At 39.4% G+C, this 22,087-nt stretch overlaps 1 protein-coding gene across 1 annotated transcript in view; it reads left to right on the top strand.

Annotated features, from left to right (window-relative positions):
• LOC311167460 (phosphatase and actin regulator 1-like) overlaps positions 1–22,087 on the top strand; it is a gene marked incomplete at both ends in the record, with an annotated part of 511,830 nt that overhangs the window by 438,007 nt on the left and 51,736 nt on the right. Inside the window, one exon of the mRNA XM_084228480.1 lies at positions 213–293. Coding sequence (XP_084084606.1) covers positions 213–293 — 81 coding nt within the window. The remainder of the gene's footprint in view (positions 1–212; positions 294–22,087) is intronic.

Here is a 22,087-nt window from a genome sequence, read left to right as displayed (position 1 = left end):
GTAGAATGATGTAAAATATATAAAAAAATAAATTAAATTTAAAAAAAAGAAAAGAAAAATGATGCTGACAGTCTTCCAAATGCGGGGGGAAAAAAAGAACAATTTGCAGAAGCTTTCCCATACATTCCATTTCAGTACATATTAAAACAGGATTCCTTTAAAAGACAGGTTACCTGCTCACAACTGCTTCTCTGTTTGTCTTTTGCTTGTAGCCCTGGAAAGGAAAATATCAATGAGGCAAAGCAGAGAGGAGCTGATAAAGCGAGGAGTCTTGAAGGAAATCTATGATAAAGGTAAGGGGGACACGCCCCTCCCCAAGGGCCAGAGAGCGGTGCCTCTGCGCTTTTCTCAGAGTTGGATTCAGTTTTCTGCATCAGGATTTGAACCTTTAAAACTCAAATACCGGATGGTCTCACTCATAGCAGGAATCTAGAAAACTTAAATAAGGGACCAGGAAAATGAATAACTATAAGAAAGTGAAAATCAAAATCAACAAAAAACTATGAACCAGAGACACTTTTTTGGGGGGTGGGGGGCGGGAGGGGAGGGATTGGGGTCAGAATGGGGGGGTTGCAATTGTATGGGGGAATATAAAAATAAAATTTATTATTTTAAAAATAAATAAATAAATAAATAAATAAAAAGTTTGGATGACTTAAAAAAATAAATAAATAAAACTCAAATAATTTGGGCCTCCCAGGTGGCGCAGCGGTTGAGCGCTGGGTTGTAAAGCTGCCCGTGGCCTCTGTGGCGCTGGTTCGATCCCCGGCTGCTCCCCGGCCACCAGAAGAGGGTCCCACATGGCACACAAACCTCTCCTGCCGCCCGCTGCTCCCCTCAGCAGTGTACTTCGGTCCTTCTGCCTGCTCTGCTCCCCGCTCTGGCTCTGGTGAATTCTCTCACCCTCCCACGCTTCTGACTGTACCCAGTGCTTGTATAAACAAACAAACAAACAAACAAACAAATAAATAAATAAAACATGCCTCTATTAAATAAATAAATAAATAAATAAATAAAACTCAAATAATTCTGGAGAGAAAAGAGAATGTAGCAAACAGTGCTAAAACTTATCTTGTATTAGAAGAGGGAATTAATGCTCCTTTTTTCTCAACATTGGAATCAAACCACAAAAATGCTTTTTCAAAAAAGTGTGGCCTCAGGAATACTGTAGGTGGTAAGCCTGTCGGTGTTCCAGCACACACAGCTGGGGTGAACTTAATTGCTTAGGATCTCTCAGGCTGTGGGGGTTCCCAAGACAAATGTTACAACTCCACAGACATCTAAAATTACCTTAACAAAGGTTTGTGTTTTTTGCAGTTTATCTCCCCACAGCAGAATAAAGTAAAATGGAGAAAATTATCAAACTAGACATAAAATATTTCAAATAATATTTACAGTGATTCAAATGCTCTGTAATGTGTGCATCAGTGTTTGCCAATGACTGCCACGTGTCTTTTTTTGATTGGATTACATTTAAGAATTAATGCGCGGGTAGTTCACACAGTATGTTAAGTATCGTTCACTCCTCTTCGCTGAGAGCTGCGAATTTACGTTGTGCTTGCTTTTTTCCTGCTTTCCCCTCGCCTCCCTTTGTGCTCCCAAGGTCACCTTCTCCCAGTGAAGGCTTTAAGTGAAATGACAGGTTTTTACTTCCAGTTTTGTGGCAGTCACCAATAGTAATTGTCTCCTTCGGGTCTCTTGTTGGTGTTATTTGGTGGGCCAGATAATTAAACCACATAATGTACTTTACCTTTAACTCTTTTTTACTGAGGTAACATTGGTTTACAACAGTGTATATGATTTAGTGGATTAAGTTCACCTATTGGTCCCCCCTCCTTTTTTCCATGCCTGTCCTCTCTCCGCGTATAGTACCCTCAATTCTGCAGTCTCCTTTTTATTAATCTATTTTTTTTTTCTTACAATGTTTGCTTTCTTTTCTCAGGTGTAGTCCCTGTAGAATTCCTACCACCAATTCACCCGTGCACCATCACCACAGTCCCTTGTGCTCTGCCCACCCTCATTTTGATCTCTTTCCCTCCCCGTACCCTGCAGAATGTCTCTGATTTATAGTTGTCTGTAGATGCCTAAGAGTGGAGTTTCTGGGTCTTATGGCATATCTGTTTTAATATTTGAGGAATTTCCATACTGTTTTCCATAGGGGCTGGATCAGTCTGTATTTATACCAATAATGTGACTGGGGTATTTTTCTCCATATCCTCAACAATGTTTGCTGTTGCTGCTTTTTTGATATGAGCCATTGTCACAGGAATGAGGTGGTCTCTCACCGTGTTTTATATTTACATTTTCCTGATGATAAATGATATTGGTCAAATTTTCATGTACCCATTGCCCATCTGTATGTATTCTTTTGAGAGGTATCTATTGAGCTCTTTTGACCATTTTTGGATTGGGTTACTTGTTTTCTTTTTGTTGAATTCTATGAGTTCTTTGTTGATCTTGAATATAAGACCCTTGTCTGATGTATAATGTGAAAATATTTTCTCCCATTCTGTAGGGTGCTTTTTTGTTTTAATGATAGTTTCTTTCACTGTATAGAAGTTGTTAAGTTTGATGTAGTTATTTTTACTTTTGTTTTCCTTGCCATTTGAGTTGAGTCCCCAAAGGCATCCCTGAAGCCAGTGTCATGGAGTGTCATCTATTTGTTTTATATATTTTATTGTTTCACTCTTACAGCTAAATCTGTGGTCCATTTTGAGTTAAGTTTTTGGCATGGTCTGTGAGAGAAATCTAGTTTCATTTTTCTGCATGTGACTTCCTAGTTTTCCTAGTACCGTTTGCTGAAGATACTTTCCTTTCTCCATTGTTTATTCTTGACTCTTTTGTCACAGATTTACTGTCCTTATAAGAGTGTAATTTTTTTCTGACTCAAATCTATTCCATTTGTCTGTGTGTCTTTTTTTTTTATTCCAATACTATACTGTTTTGATTACTGTGGCTTTGCAATATAGTTTGAAGTCTGGGTATATGGTGCTTCCATTCCTCTTTTTTTTCACCTCAAGATGACTTTGACTATTGCAAGTCTTTTGTGGTCCACATAAAATTCGGTAGTGCTTGCTCTATTTTTTTTTTTTTTTTGAAGAATGCCATTGAAACTGATAGAGATTACAATGAATCTATAGATTGCTTTGGGTAAGATGGCTCCTTGTAATCTTAATTCTTCCAATCCATGAGCAGGGAATATCTTTCTATTTCACTGTGGTTTCTTCTAATTCTTTTAGCAGTATCTTATCATTTTCATTGGATAGGTCTTTCACTACCTTTGTTAGGTTTATTCCTAGTTATTTAATATTTTTTTAATTTTAATTTTATTTTTATATTCCCCATACAATTGCAACCCCCTTATTTTGAACCCATTCCCTCCTTTCCTCACCCCCCAACCCCATAGAGTGAGTGAGACCATCCAGTATTTTTCTTTTTCTTTCTGGCTTATTTCGCTGAGCATGATCCCTACCAAGTGGGTGGCAAGAGAGGTCTGCACACCATGTGGGACCCTTGCCTGGCTGCCGGGGATCGAACCGGCCCTGCAGAGGCTGCAGGCAGCTTCGCAACAGAGCGCTCAACCACTGCGCCACCAGGGAGGCCCAGATGTATGATCCTTTTTTTTTTTTTTTTTTTTGGCATGATCCTGTTAAGTATCTTGAAATCAGTTTGCTATGATTTTATTGAGGATTTTTGTATCTATACTCTTAGATGGATCAGTAATATTGATCCATCGTTTTCTTTTTTTTTTTTAATATTTTAATAATAAATTTTATTGTTATATTCCCCATACAATTGCAGCCCCCCCATTCTGACCCCAATCCCTCCCCTCCCACCCCCGCCCCCCTAAAAGTGTCTCTGGTTCATAGTTTTTTGTTGATTTTGATTTTCACTTTCTTATAGTTATTCATTTTCCTGGTCCCTTATTTAAGTTTTCTAGATTCCTGCTATGAGTGAGACCATCAGGTATTTTTCTTTTTCTTTTTGGCTTATTTCGCTGAGCATGATCCCTTCCAGCGCCATCCATGTTGCTGCAAATTGCATGTGTTTATCTTTTTTGAATGCTGAGTAATATTCCATGGTATATATGGACCACATCTTCTTGATCCAGTCATCTATTTTTGGGCATTTGGGTTGTTTCCAAAGCTTAGCTATTGTAAACAGTGCTGCTATAAACATAGGGGTGCAGGTGTTCTTTGGAATTGATGTATCTGTGTCCTTTGGGTAAATACCTAGGAGTGGAATTGCTGGATCATATGGAAGCTCTATGTTTAGTAGGTCCAGAAATCTCCACACAGCTTTCCACAGTGGTTGGACCAGTTTGCACTCCCACCAACAGTGTAGAAGAGTTCCTTTTTCTCCACACCCTCGCCAGCATTTGTTGTTGCTAGTTTTTTTAATATGTGCCATTCTCACTGGTGTAAGATGGTATCTCATGGTAGTTTTGATTTGCATTTCCCTGATGGCAAGTGATGTTGAACATTTTTTCATATGCCTGTTGGCCATTTGCATTTCCTCTTCAGAGAAGTTTCTTTTTAGCACTTCTGCCCATTTTTTGACTGGATTATTTTCTTTGTTGTTGTTGAGTCTCATCAGCTCTTTGCAGATTTTTGTGATCAGTCCTTTATCATTAGTGTTGGGTGCAAAAATGTTCTCCCAGTTGGTGGGGTTTCTCTTTGTTTTTGTTATTGTCTCTTTTGCTGTGCAGAAGCTCTTTAATTTGATGTAGTCCCAGCTGTTTATCTTTGCCTTCACTATCACTGCTTTGGGTGATGTGTCTGTAAAGATGTCTTTGATGTGCAAATCACGTAGTGTTTCACCTATATTTCCTTCTATATATTTTATGGTTTCAGGTCTTATGTCTAGTTCTTTAATCCATTTTGAGTTGATTTTTGTGTATGGTGTGAGGTAGTGGTCAAGCTTCATTCTTTTGCATGTAGCGACCCAGTTTTCCCAGCACCATTTATTGAACAAACTTTCTTTGCTCCAATGCATAGTCTTTGCTCCTTTGTCAAAGATTAGTTGACCATAAATCTGTGGGTTTATTTCTGGATTTTCTATTCGATTCCATTGGTCTGTATGTCTGTTCTTGTTCTAATACCATGCAGTTTTGATGATTATGGCTTTGTAGTATAGTTTGAAGTCTGGGACTGTGATGCCTCCATTCCCTTCTTTTTTTTTCAGGAGAGCTTTGGCTATTCGGGGTTTTTTGTGATTCCATATGAATTTCATCAATAATTGTTCTATTTCTCTGAAGAATGACATTGAAATTTTGATTGGAATAGCATTGAATCTGTATATTGCTTTTGGAAGGATGGCCATTTTAATAATGTTTATTCTTCCAATCCACGAGCAGGGGATGTCTCTCCATTTCTTTGTGTCTTCTTCTATTTCTTTTAACAGTGTTTTATAGTTTTCTTTGTATAGGTCCTTTACCTCTTTTGTTAGATTTATTCCCAAATATTTGATTTTTTTTGTTTCAATAACAAAAGGGATGGTTTTTTTGATTTCTTCTTCTTCAGATTTATTGTTTGTGTATAGGAAGGCTACTGACTTTTGCGTGTTGATTTTGTATCCTGCCACTTTACTGAACTGATTGATGAGTTGAATTAGCTTTTCTGTGGAGTTTTTGGGGTTCTCTATGTATAATATCATATCGTCTGCAAATAGTGATAGTTTGACTTCTTCTTTTCCTATTTGGATTCCTTGGATGTCTTTCTCTTGTCTTATTGCCCTGGCTAGGACTTCCAGTATTATATTGAAAAGCAGTGGTGAGAGTGGACATCCTTGTCTTGTTCCAGATCTTAATGGAATTGCTTTCAGCTTTTCACCATTGAGAATGATACTGGCTGTTGGCTTGTCATAGATGGCCTTTATGATGTTGAGGTATGTTCCTTGTATCCCAAGAATTTCAAGGGCTTTTATCATGAATGGGTGTTGCACTTTGTCGAAAGCTTTCTCAGCATCTATTGATATTATCATATGGTTTTTATAATTCTTTTTGTTGATGTGTTGGATAACGTTGATTGATTTTCGGATGTTAAACCATCCTTGTGCCCCTGGAATGAATCCTACTTGGTCGTGGTGAATTATCTTATGGATACATTGTTGGATTCTGATGGCTAAAATTTTATTGAGGATTTTTGCATCAGTGTTCATTAGGGAGATTGGCCTGTAGTTTTCCTTTTTTGTGTTGTCCTTGTTCGGTTTTGGTATTAGTGTAATGTTGGCTTCATAGAACGTGTTTGGTATTGTCCCTTCCTTCTCAATTTTTTGGAAGAGTTTGTGAAGGATAGGCACTAATTCATCTCTGAATGTTTGGTAGAATTCATTTGTAAATCCATCAGGTCCTGGGCTTTTGTTTTTGGGGAGGTTTTTGATTACCATTTCAATTTCGCTAATTGTAATTGGTCTGTTTAGGTGTTCTATTTCTTCTTTATCTAGCTTTGGGTGATTGTAGAGTTGTAGGAATTTGTCCATCTCCTCTAGATTGTTAAACTTGTTTCCATATAACTGTTCATAGTAGTTACTGATTATTCTTTTGATTTCTGCTGTGTCCGTTGTGATTTCTCCTCTTTCATTGATGATCCTGTTTATTTGTGCTTTCTCCCTTTTTTCCTTTGTGAGCCTGGCTAGGGGTTTGTCTATTTTATTGATTTTTTCAAAGAACCAGCTCTTGGTTTCATTGATCTTTTGGATTGTTTTTTTAGTTTCAATTTCATTTATTTCTGCTTTGGTTTTTATTATTTCTTTTCTTCTACTGGTTTTGGGGTTTTTTTGTTGTTCTTTTTCTAGATCTTTGAGCTTCGAGATTAGGTTGTTTCTTTGAGTTCTTTCTTGTTTCTTGATGTGAGCTTCTATTGCTATATATTTTCCTCTTATTACTGCTTTTGCTGCATCCCATACATTTAGGATATTGGTGTCCTCCTTGTCGTTCAATTCAAAAAATTTTTTAATTTCCTCTTTGATCTCCTCATTAGTCCAGTGGTCTTCCAGTAGTGTGGTTTTTAATCTCCATGAGGTAGGAAAGTTCCTTGCCTTCTTTTTATGGTTTATTTCTAGTTTGATGCCTTCATGGTCAGAAAAGATGGTTGATATGATTTCAATCTTGGTGTATCTGTTGATGTTTGTCTTGTGCCCCAGTATGTGATCGATCCTGGAGAATGATCCGTGTGCGCTTGAGAAAAATGTGTACTCCATTTTTTTGGGGTTTAGTGTTCTATAGATGTCTGTTAAGCCCAATTGCTCTAGGTCCTTATTTAGAGCTTTGGTTTCTTTACTTATTTTTTTTCTTGTTGATCTATCCATTGTTGATTTTTGTGTGTTGAAGTCTCCCGCTACCTATGTGTTTTCTCTGATGTCTGTTTTCAGAGAGGACAACAGTTGTCTGATATATTTTGGTGCTTCTTCGTTTGGTGCGTATATGTTAATGAGTGTTATTTCTTCTTGAAGTATTGTCCCCTTGATCATAATGTAGTGACCATTGGGGTCTCTTTTTATCTTTTTGAGTTTGAAATCTGTTTTATCTGATATAAGTATAGCTGTTCCTGCTTTCTTTTTTGGTCCATTTGCTTGTAGGATTGTTTTCCATCCTTTAACTTTGAGCCTATTTTTATCTTTTGTCGCTAAATGTGTTTCCTGGAGACAGCAAAAGGTTGGGTTTTGTTTCTTAATCCAGGCTGCAACTCTGTGTCTTTTTATTGAAGAGTTTAGTCCATTTACATTTAGAGTTAATATTGATATGTTAACATCTGTATTTGCCATTGTGTTTGTCTTTCCTTTGATTTTATTTATTTATTCTTTTAATAACTTTTTTTTTTTTGGCCTTCTTTCATTGTTATTCGTCCCTCTGAGGTTCTGGCTTTAGGACTCCTTGTAGTATTTTTTGGAGTGGGGGTTTAGTTGTAATGAAATTCCAGAGTTTCTGTTTGTCTGGGAAGGTCCATATTCTTTCTTCAAAGAGGAAGGAGAGCTTTGCGGGATAGAGTATTCTTGGTTGGCATCTGTTTTCTTGGAGTCTGTTGACTATGTCCCTCCACTCTCTCCTTGCCCGTAGTGTTTCTTCGGAGAAGTCTGATGTCAGCCTGATTGGCTTTCCTTTGAATGTTATCTGTTTCTTCCCTCTTGCCAGCTTCATTATTTTTTCCTTGTCCTGGATTCTTGGGAGCTTTACTATTATGTGTCTTGCTGTATTTTTTCTTTCGTCGTGGAAGTTTGGTGTTCTTCTTGCTTCTTGTATATCAATTTTCAGCTCCTTCTTCACATTTGGGAAGTTCTCTTCAATTATCTCTTTGAATATTTTCTCTGTTCCTACTTCTCTCTCCTCTCCTTCTGGTATTCCTATAACTCTTATATTTCCTTTCCTCATGGAGTCAGATAGTTCCCGGAGTCTTTCTTCATTCTTTTTCCTTCGTACTTCTCTTTCCTTTTCTGTTTTGGTTCTTTTTATTTCTGTGTCTTCAAGAGCACTTATTCGTTCTTCCATTTCATCAATTCTGTTTTCATTGCTTTTCCCAGAATTCTTTAGTTCTTCCACTAATTCTTTGATCTCCTGCATTTCTTTTACTTCCCTCTTTAGGGACTCAATTTCATTCTTCTGATCGTTGATTATTTTTCCCTTATCATTGTTTTCCTTTATGACTTCTGTCAGTTTTTTAATCACGGCAATTTTAAATTCTCTTTCTGGAAGGCTCAGAAGTTCTTCCAAGTTACTGTCGTTGCAATCTGAGGGCTGGTTTTCTTTTTGTGGTGTGCTTTTTCTCTGGAGAGTTGCTAGGTTGCGTGTGGTTCTTCTCCTCCCTACTGTCTGTTTTCTAATTTGCCGTATGCGTTGGGACACTGTGTAGTTGGGACTGGCCGGTATCTTGGGTGAGCTTCTCTGCTCCCCTCTGGTTCCTCCAGGAGTCATTGGCAGCCTGGGCTGTGTGCGTGTCTCCCGGGGTCTTTGTTCTTCTCTAATGGTGCCCGAGCCGTTCGCTCACCGCCGCGGCGAATCCTGCAGGGTTCGCCTCAGCTCCCGTTCACGGGGTGTGGTGGCTGCAATAGTTCCTTTCCACTCACAGTCCCACTTGCTGTGTCCGTTTTTCTTGTTGGCCGTTTTGGTTTGTTGTTTCCCTCCTCTCTGCCGGTCGGAGAGTGCCGACTTTGTGGGCGGGGGAGGGGAGCAGGGTTCTGTGCTTCCCTCCCTTCTGGTCCTCTTTTATGGCAACTTTCTTCTTTGGGCAGTTTGCTGGAGTCGTCCGTTTATCTTCCATGTCCCAGTTCTCACTGGGACCTGCCGCTTTTCCTCCCTATTAACTTTTTTTAATGGGAGATCTTACTCGCAGCGTCTCCTCGCCGCCATGTTGCTCCGCCCCCTTATGATACGTTAACCCGTTTTCTTTTTTTTAATATACTATCTGATTTTGACATCAGAGCAATGTTGACCTAATAAAATGTGCTTGCGGGCATTCCTTCTTCCTCAATTTTTTGGAAGAGTTGGAGAAGGATGGGTATTAGTTCCTCTGAAAATTTGGTAGAACTCACTAGTAAAATAGTCTGACCCTGAGTTTTGTTTTTTGGGAGACTTTTCATTACTATTTCAATTGTCTTGCTTGTATTTTGCCTGTTCAGGTTTTCTGTTTCTTTCTGATTCAGTCTTTGTTTTTCAAGATTCTAGTTTTTTAAGATGTTACATTATTTATCCATGATCTTTCATACTTCTTGATATAGACTTATATTGCTATATACTTCCCTCTTGATGTGGCTTTTGCTGTGTCTCATAGGTTCTGGTAAGTTGTGTCTTCATTTTTGTTTCTCTCCAGGTATTTTTAATTTCTTCTTTGATTTTCTCATTAAACCAATAGTCATTTAATAGTGTATTGAAATCATTCTCCGTATATTATATGTTTTTCTAACTTTGTTTTTGTAGTTGATCTGACTTGATACCATTGTAATCAGAGATTATATTGATGTGATTTCAATCTTCATGAATTTAATGACATTTGTTTTGTGACCCAAAATGTGTTATAGACTGATCCATGTGCAAAGAACATAAAGAATGTGTACTCAGTTATTTTTATTGGGGGGTTGGGGAGGAGAGGGGTGCAGTATAGCACCCTCTAAATGTCTAGTTGACCCATCTGATCTAATTCCTCACTTAAGGTTATTGTTTCCTGGTTGATTTTCCATCTGGATTGTCTGTATATTAGTATAAGTGGTATTTTTGAAGTCCCTACCACAGTTGAGTTACAGTCAATATCTGTTTTTAAGTTTGTTAATAGTAGTTTTATGTATTTTAGTGTTCCTTTATGTGGTGCATATATATTGATTAGTGTCATGTTTTCCTGAAGTAGTGATTCCTTAACTATTATATAATGTCCATCCCTATCTCTTTTATGCTTTTTTATCTGGATGTTTATTTTATGTAACTATTACTATCACTGCCCTTTATTTATTTGCTTGAAAATTTGTTTTCCAACATTTACTTTGAGCCTATATTTAACTTTGGAGCTCAAATGGTTTTCCTGGAGCCAAAAGAAGATTGGGCTTTGTTTTCTGATCCAGCCACTCCATGCCTTTTGGTTGGCAGGCTCAGTCAATTTGGATTTAGAATGATTATTGATATGTGGGGATTTGCTAGTGCCATTTGTTTTTAGGTCTTTTTTGGGGGGGTTCTATCTATCTGCTTACTCTTTTAGTGCATTTTCTTTGATTTAGTTAGGAGTGCTCCTTTCAACATTTCTTACAGAGGAGGTCTAGTGTGTGCAAACTTCTTCAGATTTTGTTTAGGGGGAGCCTTCATTTCTCCTTCATATCTGAAAAAGAACCTTGCAGGATATAGAATTATTTGCTGGCCAATTTTATATTTGAGTGCTTCAAATGCATTATGCCTTTCTCTCCTTGCCTGTGTAGTTTCTGCTGAGAAGTCTATTGAAGAAAATTATATAAGTTTGATGGGAGTACCTTTATAAGTTTCTTCCTAGCTACCTTCAATATACTTTCTATATCTTGAGCTCTTGCTATTTTCACAACTGTGTATCTTGGTGTAGGTCTCCTTGCATTTAGATAATCCAGTGTACTTTAAGCTTCATAGATTGATATAGTTATTCCCTTCCCCAGGTGTGGGAAGTTTTCCTTTATTATTTCCTTGAATAGGTTCTCTGTTTTCTTTTGCCTCTCTACCCGTTATTTTGTTGTTGTTTTTTTTTTTTTTATAAAGAGGCATGTGTTTTTATTTATTTATTCGTTTGTTTTGTTTATACATGCACTGGGTACAGTCAGAAGTGCAGGAGGGTGAGAGAATTCACCAGAGCCAGAGCGGGGAGCAGAGCAGGCAGAAGGACCGAAGTACACTGCTGAGGGGAGCAGCGGGCGGCAGGAGAGGTCTGCGCGCCATGTGGGACCCTCATCCGGTGGCCTGGGAGCAGCCGGGGATCGAACCGGCGCCTCAGAGGCTGCGGGCAGCTTCGCAACCCAGCGCTCAACCGCTGCGCCACCGGGGAGGCCCTGCCTCTCTACCCGTTATTCATAGATTGGCTTTCTAGATGGTGTCAGATAGTTTTCAAATTGCCTCTTTATTTTTTTTTTACACATATTCTCTCTCTTCTTTTCTCTGTTTCTCTCTCTTCTTCCACCTGGGCCTTTAGTGCATTACTATCTTTGAGGCCACTGATTTGGGCCTACATTTAATCTGTTCTTTAACCTTCACTAGAGTTCTTGAGATCACTTGTTAAGCCCTTTGCCTGCTGAATTTCTCTTATTTTCTTATGTAAAGTTTCCATTTCTGTCTTCTGTTCTTGACTTTATTTCGGAGCTTATTACTTAGTTTTTCTGAATTTTCTTGTATCTGATTAGAGTATTTGAGTTATCTTGCATTTCTTTGATCTACCTTCCTGAATTTTTTATCTTTCTTTCAGTTATTTTACTTTAGCAGTTCTGAACTGGCTGCTTGATAGGCAGATATAATCTTCCATCTTTTTGTGTTTGTGTTTTGGAGAGTTGTTATTACCATGTGATGTCATACTCTCTTGATATCTCATACTATCTAGTATCCTTTTTTTTTTTTTTTGGTCTGCATTTGAATATTATTTTATTATTGTTTTTAATATCTTTATTAGTAACTTAGGAGATTAACTATTTTACTTTCCCCACTTGTGGTACAGTGGTTTGTTTGATTTTATTTAGTTACTTGTTTTGGCCTTTTCTTGCCTTTTTTATTGTTGCTGAGTCAGCAGGGTAGGGGAGAGGCTTGATGGGATCAAGATGTTGATGTGGATAATTTGGGGGCTGGTTCATGTGGGTGGAACCCCAATATCTTTCCCTCTAGGTTTTAGGATGAGAAACTCAACCATCCCTCAGTGCTTCACGTAGAGTAAGTACCAGCAGTTCCAGGGGTGTGAAAGAGAGTGAAGATTAGAATGTTTAGTCTGCTATTATCTTTACCAAGGACCCAGGCTCTATGGGTTACCCAAATTTCCACAAGTTTTTCACCTCTTTCAAGTGTTGTATGCCTCTATACAACCACTGTTCCCCTTCTCTGGATCACTACCTGAAATGACAATTCTGTCACCAGTGTCCCCTTCTCTAGACCTTAACCCACATGATCCTTCTATACCTACCTCCTTTTGATGTAGCGTCAGTCTCCTCAGTGTCAACCTGTTGAAGTCTTCTCTGGTCTCTGCTAAGATAGTTAATCCTACCTCTCTGAAGAGTGATCCTCTGGTTTGCTGCTTCAAGAGCCACAGCCAATGGGGACCAGACTCTGCTGTACCTCTACTGGGGTCTATCATTCCTGTGCCTCTTAGCAGGGCCTGCCCCTTTATTTTTCAGATCCCCCCCAGGGCTTGCTGGTGTCTCTAGGAAGGCAGACACAATGAGGCTACTTCTAGGTCCTATCCTAAAGCTCCCTGGAATCTGATTGGGCCTACCCTGTTACAGTTGCTTGCCAGTTCTGCTCTGCTGCTTATGGGGCTTGCCAAGCTACCAGGACTTTCCTAGCCTACCTGGTTTACCCACTTGGTCCAGTCTACGACTCACTGGGCCCCCTGCTCCAGATGTTGCTGCTACTGAGTGCTGCAATCATTTGTTTTATCCTTCAGGAGTTATTGGCTTGGTTCTGCTGCAAACTATGAATATATAGGAAAAAGTGAGCCCAGCATTTTCATTCTGTTGCCATCTTGCCACTCCCCTGCTATATATTTTACTTTATTGACCCATATTTATAATCAAAATGATCCTGTAATTCTGCCAACACTATCAGTTTACCATGGTTTTTGCAGGCCTTCTATGGGCCTAAAGTTAGTATGGCCTAACCTTAGTGCTTCTCTCTGATACTGTTTTCAATGATTTGGTTCTTATTCCTTTGCTACATTTTACTTCATCCATTCTTATCATGGGACTTCCCAATGGCCCTTTTCAAGTATTTTCTCTTAGAACAGACCAGCAGCCTGCAATGCTAAAAGTAACAAGAATTGCCATTCTTACCCTGCTGTAGCAGCAAGGAGGTTGGAGGTGGAGTGTGAAATGGAACCATTTCAAATTGCCTTCTATAATTACCAAAGTCTCCCAGGGCCAAGAACTCCCTATGATGAGCCACTTTTCTTCTCCTTCTAAGTAATGCCACACCAGAATACCACTTCCTTGGTTGACTAAACTCTCCTGGGAAAAAGGAATCATAATTTTGTCTCTTTTTTCCAATATGTTACTTTCTATACACTCCTCCAAGCCCTCCCTTATATCTACCTTAAATCTCCCTGCTTCACTGCAGACTCTTTTCTTCATATTCACTCCCTAGTAGAGATGGAAAGTGTTTAACAGGCACCCAAGTGCTTAAATAAGTATTATTATTGCAGCTAATGCCTGCTACATTTCAGTTAAATTATCCTTTCCCCTTACTTTGCTAGGGCTTCTATAACAAAATAACACAGACTACACAATTTAAACAACAAAAAGGGTTTTTTTTCCCTCATGGTTCTGGAGACAAGAAGTCAAGATCAAGGTGTCGGCAGGATTGCTTTCTGGTGACACTGCTCTGTTTGGCCTACAGATGACCACCTTCTCCTAAGCTCCCACATGTCCTTGCTTCCTTGCACAAAACCCCCTCATATCTCTTCCTCTTCTTCTAAGGATGTCAGTCCTTTTGGATTGGGAACTACCCTTATGGCTTTATTTGACCTTAATTACCTTCTTAAAGGGCCCTTGTCCAAATACAGTAACACTGGGAGTTTGCACTTCAACATAGGAAATTTTTTTTTGGCAGGGGGGAGGGTGCACACTTTTGTTGATAACAACTTATAAAGTAGAATAGTGACTATCATCCCATTAATTCTCAAAAGATTGTTTACTTGCCATTATTAACAGTAGTCTCATCATTGTCTTCTTCATCATGATCATCATCATCCTTCATATATTTTTTAATATAAATAATGTCATTTCATGTGACAAGGACCTGCACTGCCCACAAATGGCTCTTGCGTACAGTGAGAGCCCTGACCTTTGATCAGTTCTCTTTTCACACCCCCATCCTGCCCCTGCTTAACCTCTAAAGGGTCATTTTCATGTCATTCTTCTTCCCTTTCCATGACTTTGCTGTATCTGGGATTCTGTTAAGAAAACAAATTTTATTGGTACAGCCTGAATGAGCAGCAAGTGGCAACAATACTTTAGTCATTTTTCAAGTTACTTGCTGCAGAGATAATTTCGTAGATTTGGAGCATTCTATATTACCTGTCTGTTGATTGCTCATCTTGCGCTATCTCCTATGTTACCACATGTGACTCTAGTCACCTGGTATTCAAAGAGTTTCCACCAGGGGTGTTTGGTGTCTGACAGCAACCGAGAATTGTAATTACCATCAGTTCTCCACCAGCCTGCAGCCTATAAGGGCCTGCTGCAGGCTTGCTTCTGTTTACACTGCAGTTACTCTGTCTTATCTATCATACTGTAATGTGGTGGAAAACAGTTTATCTTTATAGATAAAGTATTCTTTTCTAGCTTCTTTATGTTATTGATTTTGCTTATAAAAAAAAAGCCTTTTCATAGAAAGTATAAAAACTGTAGTAATCTGAGTATTTGAGAAGGATAAACTCTGAATTAATGAGTTCATATTACTCTGATAAATCACCACAATATTCTTTCTATTTTTTATAGTGGGTTAAAATCCTAAGCTGATCAATAAATTCAACTCTGACAAAATTAGAGCTTAGGTTGACAAGGGAAAATTATCTCAAATGTCAATAGGAACCAATTCAGTAATCCCTCATTTAATGGAAGGTGTTGGAAATAAAGACGTAGCAACTTATATTTTTTATTGTATTTTTTATTCTATATGGAAATATACAATCACCTAAGTTTAGAATCCAGAGAAACTTTATTACCTTTTATAGAAGTAACACTGCTTTATAACAGTGTTCAAGTTTCATGTGTACAGGTTATACTTTGACATCTGTATATACTACATCTATATATACATCTGTATATACTACATCATGAGTCCCGCCAAAAGCCGGGTTTCCATCCACCATACAATTGACCCCCTTTTACCCACCCCTCTCACCACTTCCCCTCTCAGCCATTCTGGTATCAAAACTTAAAAATTTGTATTTGTTTTATTTTTTCATGGGCTTTGTTTATCTTCTGCATATGAGTGAAACCATATGAAGTTTGTCTTTTTTCCATCTGGCATGCTTCATTTAGCATAATACCCTAAAGGTCTATCTATGTTGTTGCAAGGGGCAAGATGTCATCTTTTTATAGCTAAGTAGTATTCCATTGTTCTTATCATATCTTCTTTATTCAATCATCAATGGGCATTTAGGTTGTTTTCCTATAATGCTGCAGGGAAAATAGAAGTTCGTAGAGCTCTTCAAATTAGTGTTCTTCAAAGTTTATAAAATATGGTTACCAAAGTTTATAAAATATGGTTATAATAACTTTACTAATTCCACATTGTAAACATTAAGCTGAACCATTAGTACTTTAAACAGAAAAATGTTAAGCCAACTAATGGTAGAAAATAGTCTATAATTTGATAGTCTGCCTTTGCTATTTAGTCCCCAATCTCATGGCCTATTTGTTTAAATTAGAACTAAGGGCTTCTTTTAGACTCTTTGTGCATTTATTTGTTCATTCAACAAATTGGCACCAAGAGCCCCATTCTGTGCCAGGTGGTCTTCTAGGTTGAGCTACTGTGATAACCAAGACAGCAAAATCCTAACCTTGACATTTATATTCCACTAAAGGAGATAAGTAATAACTATATTAGCCAAGAAATATTAATAGTTATTAAGTATTAAGCACTATGCTAAAAAGCAAAGCAGCTGGTTAAGGAGATAAATTCAGAGGAATAGTTATAATTTGAAGTGAAATCACAGAGGACCTCTGGAGGAGGTGATATTTGCAGAGACCAAAATTAAGTGGTCTAGTGGCTGTAATGGGGCAGTGGTCCTACTACTACTTCAAAACAACTTGTAATCTAATTTATGAGTACTATAGGTCTTTAACTTGAATCAGTATAAAATGGGGAGAGAGTACAATGTGGTGGCTCATGGGTGCTTTGGTGATGGATCTACTGTGGTAACAACACCTGCGGGGCTGGGGGAGTCCTGTATTTTAAAATACAAGCAATGATGTAAACCCACAAGGGTTCACTCCTTTTTCAAATCTTTGCTCCAATGTCTCGATGAAGCTCCCCCTGCAACTACCAGATTTCAAATCACTGCTCCATCCCTTAGTCTCCTGACCCTGCTATGCCTCCCCAACCTCTATCTCTTCTCACCTGAAAACAGACTTTATAAATTATGTATTTATTATCTTAACTTTTCTCCCTCCTGTCTCTCCTCACTGAAATGTAAGCTCCACCAAGTGGGGCTGGATCTTCTTCTGGTTTGTTCACTGGGGTAGCGCAAGCCCTACAACAGTGCCTGGGACATAGTTGATACTCAGTAATCTTTACTGAAAGAAAACAAATGCAATCCTGAGGCTACCTCTGATGTTCATGTGACTCTGCGTATTTGCCTATGTTGGCAATACCCAGAACACTAGGAGTTCTGGTCCCCCTTGTTTATTTAGGGTTATGAAACTTTATGGCCACTTTTAAAATAGGCAATATTACCTTATGTGTGTATATATGTATATATATGTATATATATATGTGTGTGTATATATATATATATATATATATATTTATGAATGGATGCCAAGTACTGTAATTCAAATAGGGTCTTAAGTGCTATGGGGAAAAATATCCCCCAGTGAGTTGTTTGACCATTAGTGAAATAGTGATGATATTTTTCAGATTTAGCAAGGCTCTGAGGAGGTCACCTGGTCTGGCTTCTGTCGCGTTTCCAGTGTGTCCCTTGCCACAAATGGTATGGTTTGGGACATATGAATTTATTACCTATCAGAAAGGGGGTGGGGAAAGGAAACCATCTCGCTACCACAGGATAACGTGGTCAAGCACATTTCCACATCCACATTGGGAGTACATGGCTGATGTGGCTGACCCACTGCAGTTCACTGGGTAGTTTCCAATGCATCACACCAAGGCCTGGGGGGAGAGAGAATCCCATAGGAGGGGCGAGGGGGCAGGAGACACACAAGAATAGAACCGCTTATATGCCAATAAGCAGCTCCACTGTTTTCTGTGTGCTGGTAATGACAGATAACATTTCTCAGCAAATAATCAAGTGCATTGAGGTGTGCTTTTTTCCTTAATCGTATTAGTGCAACATTTTGGAAGGTGTTGTTTTAAATTATAAACACAAACAGAAGCTCCCTGAAATGGACAACTCTTTTATGCAGAGGCTGCATTTTCCCCTGTCTGACATTCAAGAGAAAAAAGACTGGTATTTAAATTAAAAGGTCATCAGCTTTTAAAAATAAAAATTCTCCTGGGTATCAAGAGAGACAAATGTAGTAAGCTTGAGCCTTCTTAAATCTCATTGTTTATCTGCTATCCCAAGTGTATGGACTTTTGAAGTCTTGAAGTTTATGGGAAATGCTTTTCACAACCTTTACCAGGAGCTGTTATTTTGTCACATTTTTAGCTTTCTGATGTCTCACTAGAAATGGCATCTCTGAAAACTGTGATTTGAAGTAATGGTGTGAAAATGAACAGAGTGTTTACTTCCAGCATCAGCGACATGCAATCATTTGCATCGCACCTCAGCACCTAATACAATGGATCAGCCTGGCAGGATAGCTGGAAAATGGCTTAAACAATAAAGAAAACAAAGGAAAAATGTGACCACACTTCTCTTAAGCAACACCATTGTCTCAGAAAATCATTCTCCCAAGCCAGAAAATTAATGAAATTGTTATTATAGCAATGAGCAAGTATTTGCTGGTCGTTTTTTTCATCTTCTGTGTATCTGCTGACTTCCTGTTACATGATATCACCATTATACTAAGGCGCCAGGAATACTGAGGCACCAGGAATACTAAGAGGGACAAGCCAGTCTTCCTCTGGCCCATAGAATTTATAATCCTGGGATGGACTCCTGCACTCAGCTGTTATGTTAGCAAAAGTACAAAATGTTCAGGGGCGTGTGGGGGCATCCCCACCCAGACCTGAAGACCTAGGAAAGGCATGCCTGAGGGATGGAGACTGAGAGAAGACCTGAAGAATGAGTAAGCGTTATCCTGTAGAAGATGGGTGGCAGGGGGAACTGATATAAGTTGGAAGGACTAGCACAGGTAGAGGCACCATGTTGGGAATTAGTGAAAGAGAAAATGAGAGTCTCTAGGGTATCTATAAGATGGGAGGGAGTTGGAGCAGTTTATGCAGGGAAACTGTATTTACTCTTTATCCTGAAAGCGATGAGAACTTTAGAAGCATTTTTGTTTGTTTGTTTTTTCTGACATAGTCAGATTTGCAGCCTCATCACTCTGTCTGCAGGGAGAAGGACTTGGAGAGAGACCAAGATGTGAGTCAGGGAGACCAGGTAGCAACAGTTGAGGGGATCAGATGATGTGATGTGGGTGGCAAGAATGAGGACAGTAGGAATCAGAATTGGTGGAGCAGAGGACAGCTTGGAGAATTACAGGAGATGGGGTCAAGAGGACCTGGGACTGCTTAGATTTGGGGGTGAAAGGGAGGGTGTAGTCATGACTGACATGCAGAGTTCTGACTTGGGCAACTGGGTGAACAGATACAGGGACATTCACTGAGCTGAAACAGAAAAGAAGGGAGTCTTGGCATAAAATATTGTAAAAGTTTGGCCACATCATTTGCGATATCCAGTGTCTAAGCTAATCTCTAAATATGCAGATTTGAAACTCAAGAGGAAGATCTGGGTTGGAGTTAGAAATGTTAGTATATAAATGGTCATGAAATCATATAAATGGATGCTATTTCTCAGGGAAGGTGTAAAATGAGAAATAAATGACCCGAATAAAAAACCCCAGAGAACCCCAGCTTTTAATGATCTGAGAGTTAAAGAAAAAAAAAAAAAGGTCTGGGAATAAGAAGAACCCTCCAAGACTGAGAAGTGGCCAGAAAATAGATGTAAACCAGAAATGAAAGCTGAGATGAGACTAGAGACAGTGTTTCCCTGTGTGTGTAGGGAGAGGGCATGGGGAATGGTCCAAAAAGTGTCAAATAAGGGAAGGACTGAGCAGTGTCCCTTTGATTATATTATGCTAGTTGTACACTCTTATTACCTCTGCAGCCAATATGCAGTAAGCAGTGTGTAAGCTAAGATGCTTCTAGTATCAGGTAACAAAAATTTTAACTCAAGGGAGTGGAAGCAATAAGAAAATTTAGAACAATGACCTTTGTCTGTTTTGTTCTCTAAAGTACTCCAAATGCTTTGAACAGTGGTTTGTCTCTGGTCAGTACTTATTTAGTATTGAGTGCATGAATAAGTGGGTGCACCTCACATAATAAAGTCCAGGGTTGGTTTGATATACAGCTTGGCTAGAGAATACCACCCTTGGCTCAACCCCTCATGGCAACAAAATGGCTACAGTAGCTCCAGCATCACATCCAGATGTAACATCCAGAGGAAAGAGGATGGGCTATCACTTCTTAGTATTTCTTTCTAAGAACAAGAAAACCTGGAGTCAAGGACTCTCCAGAATTAATCAGTTCTCATTGACAAGAATTTTTGGATATAACCACAAGATAGGTTCTGTTTTTAACACATAAGCTGGAGCGTTGCATGTATAGTCAGCTCCCAAGAGCTGCTGCCTAGTAAGTAGGACATGGAAGACCCCACATGATCCCACCCTCTCCCACTGCCTATCCTGACCCCTATCTATGGAGTCAGAGTATCTTGGACATGACATCGCTGCCCTCCATACCCTTACTTCTGATGCTTGATCATCCCACACCTACATTGATCTTTGTAGTGAGAAGACAGGTCAGATTTTGAAAGGCTGGTAGCTAGTACAAAGGAAAGCTGCATCCTTAGAAAAATTTTCCTGATTTCACATTTTGCTCAGGACAGCTCTTTCCTGGGAACCCCAGGCCCTGGATTCTGGTTCTGGTTCTCTGTATAAGGTACAGTCAGCTTTTCATCTTCACCACTCTGCTTTTGATTTCAAGTGACACCAGTGTCCTAGGCTGCTCCAGCCAGCAAGGCTATGCTTTCCTTGAATCCCCACTCACTACTCCCAATTCCCAGCCTGCTTGACTGAAGCCAGAGTCCTACCAACCAGGTGTGTTCCTGGTGGCTATGGGACCTGCCTCTTACTCTCCCTTTGCTTGTTCCCTGAGGAACAAATGATCAAAAGATATAACTCAGTTTGGACTTCCAGGCAATTGTGTACACAGAGTATGTGCTCGATAAATGTCAGCAGTGGTCTAGGCTTCTGGCCTGCACCGCTCCTCTCTCCTTACGCCCTGCCTCCTCTTCCAGTTCCCCTTCACCTAGACTAGACTCTCCCTCCTTCCACCCAGGAAAGCTGAGATTCCCCTGTGAGGCCTCAGGGCTTCTCCAAAGGTCATCTCCGCATGTGTGTGTCTGTATTGCTGTGCTCAGGCCTCCATGTTTCCTGGAGCACACTCACCTCCTCACCTCTAAAGACCGTCTTCAACACCATCTTTAAATGGACCATTCTTTGTGATGTGGACATTTTAACAACATTTAAACTTCCCAGTTTCATAAATAGGTTTACTTCTGCACACACATTAGGCCTGTTACTGCGATCATTTACCTCGACCATACCAGTAGAATTTTCAACAGTCTTGGAGTTGTTCTATCATCTCTGCTGGGCAGGACAGCCACCACTAGCCATGTGTGATTGTTAATATTTAAAATGTGGCCTATTTGACTGGGGAATAGCACTTCAGATTTTTTTTTCCTAATAATAACTAATTTTATTAGTTAAAAATAACTACAGGTGGTGAGGAGGCATTGCATTGGAGAGCTCAGTTAGAAGCAGAGCTGCTTAAATTTTGAAATGCCCAGCCCCTATCTCTTCCCTCTCCCAACTCTAGCCATCAAGATCCTTTTAAATCTTGGATTCCAGTCTTGGCTAGGCTACCATATTAACTATGAAAGGCTCCTTGCTCACTGAGGTTTGATTCTGTGAGATTCAACATCACGTGATATCACAGGCGAGAAACTGTGACATCTGTTCATTCTAGAGTCAGCTCCTGCCCCAGTTGCCTTTTTGATATCAAAATGCTAAAGAATGGCAAAATGGCAAATCCTCTGAGATATTAATCTTGGAGCCAGAGTCAATACTTGGGAAGAGTGGTTAGAGCACCACACTTCATCAGGATAGGTAGGGGAAGTAGGGAAGTAGCGCTGGACTGCTGCAGAGACTGGCAAGCTGTACCCAGAACAGATGAAAGGAAAGCCTCAAGGAGACAGCTGCCATAACAGACACGATAAGGTGCTTGCAGTCAGTGAAGCAGCTGAGAATCCACTTGAGCAGTAGTCTGTTGACCATGAAGTCCATTAAAAGGCAATAAACTTTCATAAATCCTACAGGAAACAACTATAGGGAAATTCAACTGAAGCAGGCTACCCATTGTCACTGTCTTAGTCATTTTTGTGGTAGGGAATAATTGCAACTCTCATATTTAACACTTTAAGCAAGTGCCTCTGAACCAGGAGAAAACTATTAACATCAAAATAGACTTTAAATCTGAAACAGT

The sequence above is a fragment of the Talpa europaea genome, assembly GCF_964194135.1.
Source record: "Talpa europaea genome assembly, chromosome: 2".
Taxonomy (NCBI): Eukaryota; Metazoa; Chordata; class Mammalia; order Eulipotyphla; family Talpidae; genus Talpa; species Talpa europaea.
This window is presented reverse-complemented; position numbering and strand designations above follow the sequence as displayed.